Consider the following 10,689-nt stretch of genomic DNA (forward strand, 5'->3'; position numbering starts at 1 on the left):
CCAGCTTCTCATTGGACGGAGGCTTCGCTCGGGGCGTTTTCATTGGTGAGAAAAAGACCGTTATTCCCGCCCAGTCAGGAGCGCAGGCATTTGATTGGTTGATACGTGCGCCAGTCAACGCTTGAGCCACACCTCCTCTCAGTGTTGTTGGAAGGGTGATTGTCAAACGGTTTAAAAGGTGGTCGGGTTTCTAAAAAAAGGGAATGAACAGAGGATCACATTAAAGCGTTTGTTCAGCCTGTACCTGGTAAAAAAACATTCAGGCTATTAAAGCCTAATTGCTTTTTGTCATTCACATGTCTTTTTATTGGCACTCTGGCTAGACGACACATAGGCTCTCAGTTGAGACTGATAATGCACTTAAACACAAAATGTAGGTTACTCTATTAATGTATAATTCTGTGCATTCTTCTATAGGCCTACTGTAAATATCGTGTCTTTATATACACGTATAGGTAGCCTATAATAATCTGTTGTCATTGTATTGCTGTGAAACATGTAACCAAGACTTCAATTTGACTAATTTGATCTGATTTTAATTTGATCTGATTAGAGTCAAAAGGCCAATCACACAAACGGGTTCATTTGCGGATACAAACACCTCTTCTTTTTACTGTTATTTTATCTGAAAGGTTAAACCATGTTGTCAGAGCAAGAGTAGCCTATTTTCATTAAAAATATATATTTATAAATAAAATATGAAATAAAAGCACACTTGGCAATAAAGCTCTTTCTGATAGGTCAGGGTGGGGCAAGTCACATGTGTTTCAAAATGTTATTAAAGTATGCAAATTATTATTATAATTTATTTATAAATTGGCTGTTGGCCTAAACGATTTGGACATGAACAGGGCGCTTTCCCTTTAGGCTAGTACCAGTTAATTAATCATTTAAATCACCAAACAGTGTCTATATGACGTCATCACTGATGTTACAGCGCCACCAAGTGACGATTGTCGCCATGGAACCTTTTTACAGATTTGTCTTTCTTTTGCCATTAGAGAAAATGAGGAAAGCAGGAATAACAAGTGCTCAATTACATGTGAAAATTCATATCCTTCGTTCTAAATAAACACTAAAATTGACTTGATAATAAAAGGTTGGAAGCATTGTGTACTTCACATTTTACTGTTGCTTTACTAAAATGCAACTTTTCCGCTCTCAAAGCAAGTTTGACCTTGTGCAACTCTCCGTAATGTAGTGTTAATAGAATAAAAATTGTGCTGAAATATAAATAAATGGATTGGCCATTCAACAGGGACTGTTTGCACCAATAAAACAGTTCTTTATTCCCACCAAGGAGTAAATTAAGGATAAAGGCATTAAGTAGCCTAAAAGTGAAAGTGTAGTGCAACAACACAAAATGCCACAGTGTAAAGACAAAGGTTTTTAAAAAACAAAGCCTCTTTATTAATTTATAAGTCTAAAAGTTTATAATTGATCTCCAGCGGTCACTTAGACGGTTTGCCCCGGTGCGCGTGCACGGCGGTGTGGATCTCTCGCTGCGTGATCACGCGCCTCCGGTTGAACTTGGAGAGGCGCGCGGCCTCGGTGCCGACCTGCGCGTGCACATCTGAACGGCGTCCCATCAGAGAGATGGCGTCACTCACGCCAACGGACAGCTCCTAAAAAATAAAAACTTTGTCACTTTAAAACTGTCCAAAAAAATACAAATTTAGGCTGTGTTGTATTAATTATTAAAATAATAATGAAAAAGATAAATGTTAATTTGGTAACACTTTAGGTTCATTAGTAAACTAGGCTACCTTAGTTAGCATGAATTAAGATTGAATAGGCTACTTCAGCATTTATTAATCTTAGTTATTAATGTCAAAATTTACTAATACGTCATTAAAATCAAAGGTTGTTGCCTTTTGTTAACATTAGTTAATGCGCTGTGAACTAACATGAACAAATAATGAAGTTGTATTTTTATTAACGAACATTAACAAAGAATAATATAGGCCTACATACTGTCACAAATGTATTGCTCGTTGTTAGTTCGTGTTAGTAAATACATTCACCTTATTGTAAAGTGTTACCGTTAATTTTATGACGAAAAAAAAAAATACTATTTACTATTAACTAAAAATATATATGTTTTTCTTTAACACACCTTCTCAATCTTGTAGATGTAGGCAGAATATTTCCTGATGCTTTGTTTGCGTGTCCTGCCTGTTTTAATGGACTTCTTCAAGGATTTCAAACTCTTGTCAGATGATGTTTTCATGATTGATGCTGTTCAAGCCGCATTCACAGAACCGGAAGTGACGCTGTTGATCGCCGGGACCATTTATTGCGTCTCTGCTCGTCTCAGCACAGGTGAAACATTTCAGTCTTAATTAAATCTTCTTTCCCTAATTAAGACATTCAATCAAATGCCATTGCGATAGTAAATCATAATTTTGTTAGTAAATGAATATATTAAAGTTGATTCTGTCTATAATACAATAAATAATATTTTTGACTTGAATAAAACCAGTTAATTTAGATTTGAAATTAACTATTTATTTAGAGTGTGCAAGGTGTGGGAATTAATTTGATATATGTGTAATTTGATTGAACTATAAAAGGCTTAATTATTATTCATATAGTTGCTCTTTTTCCCCAAGATTCATGTCAGATGCATTAGTTGTGCAATTGGATGTGCATTTGATAAATAAACTTGTGATGTTTCTATATGGACTCATTGTTGTAATCGTGTGAAGACAAACACACAGTTTAAGAGATTTAGGCCCGGTTTCACAGACAAGGATTAGATTAAGCCAGGATTAAGCCTTAGTTCAATTACGACATTTAAGTAGCTTTTATAAATGTGCCTTAGAAAAAAACATATTTTAAGAAATGCTTTCAGTTAAAACAGCTAAAAAAAACATGTATTTTACTCCTAGTTTAAGCCTTGTCTGTGAAACCGGGAGACTGTTTGATTTCAACACGAGACAAAGTGGATATATACTTCAAGGAAACCACTGAGAACTCAATAAAGTGTGAGCATTGAATCTTCCTCCGGGATGGAGAGAGAGAATCCGTCACGCACAGACAGATCAGGACTATTATTGGATGTGTGGATTACAGTAATCCAGAGCACACTAAACACTGCTGCTCATGTAGTGCTCACTACACAGATCTGATCATCAAGATGGACACGAGGATCCTCACTGTGTTTCTGCTGCTGGTCACTCAAGGTACGAAGTGTTTGTGTGACCGTGAGTGAGTGTGTGTGTTTGTGTGTGTGTGTGTGTGTGTGTGTGTGTTAATAACAGACTCAACAAAAATGTGTTCTAAGAACATTGAGCTAATGTTCCCATTAAGTTATGAAACATTATTTCTGAATGTTCCTGAATGTCCAGTTTTTTAAATGTTTTTTCTTGGTTGTGCGAATAAGAGAACATTCTATTTAAACATTCTTCAAACATTATCGAATGTTACTTTTGAATGTTTCTCTGAATATTCTAAAACAAGAAGTAACATTTAAAAAATTTTACAACTACCAATTTTTTTTATTTGTATTTTTTTAAACATTCCATGGATGATAAATAATGAGAAAACTTGATGTTTGTTGCTAATTTTTTGAGAACATTATTAAAGGCCAGATAACTTTGAACCAACGTTGTATTAATGTTACTGGAAGAACGTTTGTTAATAACATTCAGAGAACCTTGACAGAACGTCAGCTGAAGTTCTGAGATAATTCCCTGTCAGCTTCACAGTCTGCGTGTTCCTGTCCCGTCTCTGTTTCCTGGAACTTCACTGATATGTATTTGGACTATAGCAGTTTTTTTGTGATTTTAACAATTAGGACACAATCACCAAGGGTTTTACCTGTGGATGAAGATATAAGAAACAAGTTTGAATGAATGAAATAAAGTGTGCAGAATTATTGATTTATGGGGAATGAAATTTAAGCACTTTACCTTACTGATTTTGATCCTTCAAAAAAGATAGATAGACAGACAGACAGACAGACAGACAGACAGACAGATATATAGATAGATAGATAGATAGATAGATAGATAGATAGATAGATAGATAGATAGATAGATAGATAGATAGATAGATAGATAGATAGATAGATAGACAGATAGATAGACAGATGATAGATAGATAGATAGATAGATAGATAGATAGATAGATAGATAGATAGATAGATAGATAGATAGATAGATAGATAAATAGATAGATAAATAGATAGATAGATATTTCTTCAATAATTACCTGTATCTCTGATCTCTCACAGCTTTCATTGGCATTAACACACAAGGGGTGAGTATAAGTGTGTGTGTGTGTGTGTGTGTGTGTGTGTGTGTGTGTGTGTGTGTGTGTGTGTGTGTGTGTGTGTGTGTGTGTGTGTGTGTGTGTGTGTGTGTGTGTGTGTGTGTGTGTGTGTGTGTGTGTGTGTACATGTGATAGTGTGTGTGACTCCTGCATGTGCACGTGTGTGTGTCAGGAGTTGGAGATGCCATGGCCTGATGAGGAAGAGGAGGAGGAGAATGTGAAGGAAGTGACGGAGAACCAGACGCCGACGGGCTGCAGCTGTGACTGTCAGGATCGGGTTCGACCCACCGGGACTCCTGCGACCTGGACCTCCATCAGCACCACACCGGCCACACAGACCGGCCCGTACCAGGACTGCATGCCGGGTCAGTCGCCGCACATCTCTCATATTATTATTATTATTAGGGTTTGAAATTAAAGGTGCTCTAAGCAATGTCACACGTTTTTTAGTCCAAAACATTTTTTGTCACATACAGCAAACCTCTCCTCACTATCCGCTAGCTGCCTGTCCCCTGAACACACTGTAAAGAGACGCGGTCTCTGTAGACACCACAGGCTCCACAAACTGCAACAAAAACAAACTGGCCCAGCCTGGACCACGAAACACAACAAACAGTGTTCCAGCCAATAACCGACAAGAATGATTTGGGGGTGGGGGTTGGGGGGTTAGTGCGCGTGCACATGAAGGGGGGTGTGGGGAGTGGAGTGGAGGGGAGAGCTAGCCTCCGTTTTGTTTGACAATACTTCGAACGTCAACAAGAAGTGACGTCACCCAGCATCACTTAGAGCAGCTTTAACACCCGCCGAATGCGTGTAAAAATGAACTGAGGCGGGTAACACTGTAAAATCACTAGCCAATTTGGCGTGTTACTTATTATATTTACTCACTTTGCTGGGTAATACTCAACTCGTGAGTCATCATGATATATTAAATACAGAGTATTGAGCAGAATCTGCTCATATCTGGCTTACTTGAACACACACGTCACTACACAACAAATAATGGCGCGCTTGTTCATTTGCATTGAAGCAATAGCGAAGATTAAAAAGCATTTGGTTAACAGAAAATGCATTGTTATTTTCCAACATCCTACATGTTTTGAAGTTCTTTGTACTGAATTGATTTGTCACCTAAAACAGAGTTTTGGTGAAAAGGATGAAAGAGGAAGGGAGGAGAACGCTGGATGACGTGATTTTGTTTGAATAAGAAATGAATGTATATGAAATCCAAATTGTATATATATATATATATATATATATATATATATATATATTAGCCTATATTTATAAGCTGTGACGTAGTTAATCTGGTTAATTTCTTCTTATTTTTAATTTTTTACATTTTTTTGGGCTAGAAGTTCTGAATGGCCAGTAACTTAAAAATTTAGTAGGCAAAATTGGCCGGTGAGTGAAAAAGTTCATTTCAAACCTTATTTTTGTAACCTTTATTTTACCAGGGAAAAAAAGCACATTGAGATTAAAAACTCTTTTTTGCAAGAGCGTCCTGGCCAAGATTATCAGCAACACAACTCACGTGGGTTTAACAAATAACATTCATCCATACATAGACATACATAGAAACAACAAAAAAAGAAAAACAAATATCAATAGGCAAGGCAAGGCAAGTTTATTTATATATACACTATGGCAATTCAAAGTGCTTTACACAGAAAGTTTATAAAAGGAATTAAAAGAGAAAAAAGATCTGGCAAAACACCGGTGTATCATATTTTTCACAGTTTTACTCTGAGATTTTCCCGTGGTGATTACACTGATTATAATACATAAATAAATCCGGCAAAGCATGTACAAACAGATGTTTCTGTCTCCAAGTCTTTTAAAATCACTTTAAAAATGTCCAATGAAACCAGCTCCCTGAGTTTCAACTTATTTTGAAGATTATTCCAGACAGAAGGTGCAGAAAATTTAAATGCCTTTTTTCCCAGTTCAGTCAAAAAATGCTGGATGGAAACGCCAAGATGCACATAATTTCAAAAAACGTGCATAAAAAAACATATAAACTACATTGAGTCGGATACATTTAAGAAAACACCCGCATAAACTATGTTGGAAACACATTTACCCAATAAATTCATCGATGCGCATCAAAAAAAATGTACTTACGACGAGACGGCATAACTGGACTAACCAGCGGACCGACTTGATCCAACTTGTTCCCTTTAGAAGTTTACACTAACTGATACAGGGCATGAAGCCAAGAGGCTTTAGAGTGATTACATGAGTAACGATCATCCATGATGCATCAGCTAAAACTGATGACACATGAACCGCCCTCTGACCTCAGTTTGACAGAGTAGCGAACATTACAATCAAAATATTAAAAGACAAGGAACAAGAGAACTAGAAGAACGGTCTGCAGGAGACGATGAGAAACGAGCTGGCCATCAGAGACACCATCAGAACGAGAAAACAGTGACTTTGAGAGAGAGTAGAGAGTGCCAGCGGATAATCTCATGACTAATGAATGTGATGCCCAGATTACCGGGCCTGAAATAGTCCTGCACCCTCACAAACTGCTGGAGGTCCACTCGTGCCAACCAACGGGACTCCTGATCTTCATTCAGGCTGGAGAAGACTCATTCAATTACAACTAGATGAGTGAAGTTTTATAACAAACGTTGAGGTTGGATTGACAAAGTTAAAGTCTATAAAGTTTAAAATAATTTTGAACAGCATGAAGTTTGAAGGTTTTACTCAGAGAAAGCCACAAAAAAAATTTTACTAGCATGTTTTAGCAAATTTGTTAGCATGATTTGACATGTCGCTAACATGTTTTAGCAAGTTGTTTGCATGTTACTAGCATGATTAGCATGTGTTTAACATAATTAGCATGTTGCTAACATGATTTAACACATTGCTAGCATGTTTTAACATGTTGTTAGCATTATTTACCACATTATTAGCATGTTTTAACATGTTAACATGACTTAACACTTTCATAGCATGTTACTAGCATGATTAACACATTGTTAGCATGAATTAGCATTTTGCTAGCCTGATTTAACACATTGCTAGCATGATTTAACAATTTGCTAGCATGAATTAGCATTTTGCTTGCATGACTTTTCATTGTTTTGATTGTCCGTTTAACAAAAATCGTAAGTCAGATCAGTTCGGAAAAATATAGTGCACAGAATCAGAGCAGTCTGAAGGTCTGAGCCGAGTTTGGTGGTTGTAGCTTGAAAACTCTAGGAGGAGATACTGTTTCAATTTTGGCCCAAGTCGAGCGACTTTAGTGCAGTTTGTTTATAGCCAACGATTAGCCTTTTTCTTCTGCCGATTGTATTTAGACTTAAAAAAGTTGTTGAGAAGATTATCATGATGAACAAAACGTGCAAGTATCGTAAACTTATGCTGGTTTCTGCATTAATCCAAAAACCACTGAAAAATCCTATCAGGTTTTTGTCGAGGGACCGAAACCCAAACCTCAGTTTGGCTTCCAGGAACCGGTGGATGTTGCTTGTATCATATAAATCACATTCAGGATGATGTTCTCGAGATTTCTGCCACATTTTGAGGATGACGTTTCCGCTCCTCTTTTCCTCAGAGTGTCCCTACCACAAACCGCTGGGATTCGAGGCTGGATCGGTGAAGGCGGATCAGCTCACCTGCTCAAACCAGGACCAGTACATCGGCTGGTTCTCCTCCTGGACCCCAAATAAAGCCAGACTCAACAGTCAGGGGTTTGGGTAAGTGTCTCAGAAAAACCTGCCCGTGTGAAAAAGAAGTGCGCATAATTCGCTTGCACTTTATTTTACAGTACCTAAGAAAGCACTGTTAATATAAGGTAACTACATGGGTTAAGGTTAGGATACTCCGGCAATAACAAGACAGGCCAATCTCACTCATCCAAAATCTCAGAAATAACCAGTAGCGAGTGCAGCCTTACGGAGAGACTCAGGAAGAGGTTAACTTTTAGACGCACATGGACGTTTCTGAATGGTTAGTGGAGACATTTATGTAGTTATTGTGGAGTTACATTAATTCATCTCATCGACTAGCATGAACCGTCATGCTTAACTTTTACACAAGCTAACACAGTTCCCTGAGGTTTCTATAAGACAGCTGTGACATGTTTTGCTCGTCTGTGCAACAACGACAGAACAGTTTATATGCTTTACTCGAACTTTTGCCATTGCGTCAGAACTGGTTACACTGGTGTCGCTTGTGGAAACCAAATGGCGGCGCGTGGGTGTAAACATGCAGATTAAGGGCCGGTAATATTATAATAAGATCCCCTTCCTACATTAAAAGGGGAGCGAAATCTGAGCGGTTTATTTTTTGACATGCTTGCAGAGAAAGGCTCACCAAAACAAAGTTACTGGGATTCACTTTTCACGTTTTATAGCACTTAAACATGGAAAAAGTAAGATTTTCATGATATATCCCCTTTAAAAGTCTATATTTTTAAAAACTCTACTTGCAGATAATATAATAAGGAAATAAAATTTAAAGAGAGTTAAGAAAAGTAATGTCAAATGAAAAGTTTTGCTTTTAAGTACATTTTAAATCATTGTTTTTTAATAATTATTTGGTCGTGCTTTGAAGAAGTACACTTATTTTGACGTGTTGACTAAAGCACTAGTAAAGTACTTGATTAAAATCAGAGGTGTAAAGTCCAGGTTCAGAAAGTAAAAGTCCTCCTCAGTATTTTGTTCCAATCACCTGGATTTGCTAATTGGCAGTTTTTCAGCCAGGAGAACTAATTAGTGAAATCAGCTGGAGTTCATGGGTGGAATAAACATATGGCAGGACTTTTACTTTCTGACCCCTGGACTTTACACCTCTGATTATAATTAGTAGAGATGCACCGATACTAAATTTCTCCAACGATACCTATAACCGATTATTCAGAATGATATTGGCTGATGCCGATACCGATAGTTAGTTCGTTTTTCTTAAGGAAAACAATCTCTCCCAAATACAGTAATGCTGCACACTATACAGGGAACCTTCTCATTTGGTACACTATAATAAAAGAGGTTAAAATGGACAACAGAGCTATTATTTTCAACTGCTATATAATATTTACACTCAATTAAAAGCTGAAATGTTTGTATAAAACTCAGTTTTCACCCTTTTGATTGACAGGATATAATCGGCACTGATTATCGGCTGTTTTTAAACAATCGGTCGATAGCGAAAATAATATCTGGCCAATAGTTGGCCAATACATCGGTGCATCTCTAATAATTAGGGATGCACCGATTTGAAAATGTTGGCCGATACGATAACCGATAATTCTTTATATTTGAAAGCCGATAACCGATATATTGGCCTATAAATCTAAATAAAACATTTCTAGCAAAACTAACTTTAGCTGGACAGTAACTTTATTCTTGAGCTGCTGTAAAGCCTAAACAATCTCTGTTACTGTAATTTCCTATTATCATTGTAAAGCTGCTTTGAAACCGTCTACATTGTTAAAAGCGCTGTATAAATGAAGATGACTTGACTTTAACATGTAAAGTGTGTGTCATCTCGGTCTCAGCTGTGCCTGGCTGTCTAAAGCCCAGGACGCGAGTCAGTGGCTCCAGATCGACCTGCAGGACACTCAGGTGGTCTCCGGCATCATGACTCAGGGTCGCTGTGATGCGGACGAGTGGACCACCAAATACAGCCTGCAGTACCGGACCCACCAGCACCTCAACTGGGTCTACTACAAAGACCAGACCGGGAACAACAGGGTAAAGCCTGAATACACCAGTACAAACATAGAGATTCTTCTATCTATCTATCTATCTATCTATCTCTCCATCCATCCATCCATCTATCCGTCTATCCATCATCTATCTATCTATCTATCTATCTATCCATCCATCCATCATCTATCTATACATCCATCTATCCTTCTATCATCCATCTATCTATCTATCTTTCTCTCTATCCATCTGACAATGCTTTGTATGACAAACATCTGCCAGGTTGTGTTGTTCAGTAGCGTCGGTTTGAACCCCCACGGTTTGATAATCTTGTTCTCTGCTTGTGTTCCTCCATCAGGTGTTCTACGGGAACACGGACCGGTCCTCCACGGTCCAGAACCTGCTGCGCCCGCCCATCGTGACCCGGTTCCTGCGGATCCTTCCTCTGGGATGGCACACACGCATCGCCATCCGCCTGGAGCTGCTGATGTGCATGAACAAGTGTGTGTGATTCAGGAGGCACTCCAGTGGCGGCCGCTGGCCTGCACAATAGAGGAGGCACACTACATTTTAGCACTCTGAGTTTTTAAGCACCTTAAAATGGCTTTTTTGATCACTTATATACCTGAATATTTATAGAAAACGACACAGACATCAACACTGCAAAAAATTATCCTCTGACTTAGTGTTTTTGTCTTGTTTCCAGTCCAAATATTTAAAAATTCTTAAATCAAGATGCATTTACTAGATG

General features: G+C 37.9%; 1 protein-coding gene across 1 annotated transcript; it reads left to right on the forward strand.

The window, feature by feature from the left end:
• Nucleotides 1–3,134: 3,134 nt before the first annotated feature.
• rs1b (retinoschisin 1b) lies at nucleotides 3,135–10,449 on the forward strand (the record flags this gene model as incomplete). Its single annotated transcript, XM_082144418.1, has 6 exons — nucleotides 3,135–3,185; nucleotides 4,238–4,263; nucleotides 4,448–4,640; nucleotides 7,844–7,985; nucleotides 9,788–9,983; nucleotides 10,297–10,449. Exons 1-6 carry the CDS (start codon nucleotides 3,140–3,142, stop codon nucleotides 10,447–10,449), a joined length of 756 nt encoding a protein of 251 aa, XP_082000544.1. The 5' UTR covers nucleotides 3,135–3,139.
• Between the last annotated feature and the right edge of the window lie 240 nt (nucleotides 10,450–10,689).

Source organism: Leuciscus leuciscus (assembly GCF_965113295.1).
Source record: "Leuciscus leuciscus genome assembly, chromosome: 18".
NCBI classification, from domain to species: Eukaryota; Metazoa; Chordata; class Actinopteri; order Cypriniformes; family Leuciscidae; genus Leuciscus; species Leuciscus leuciscus.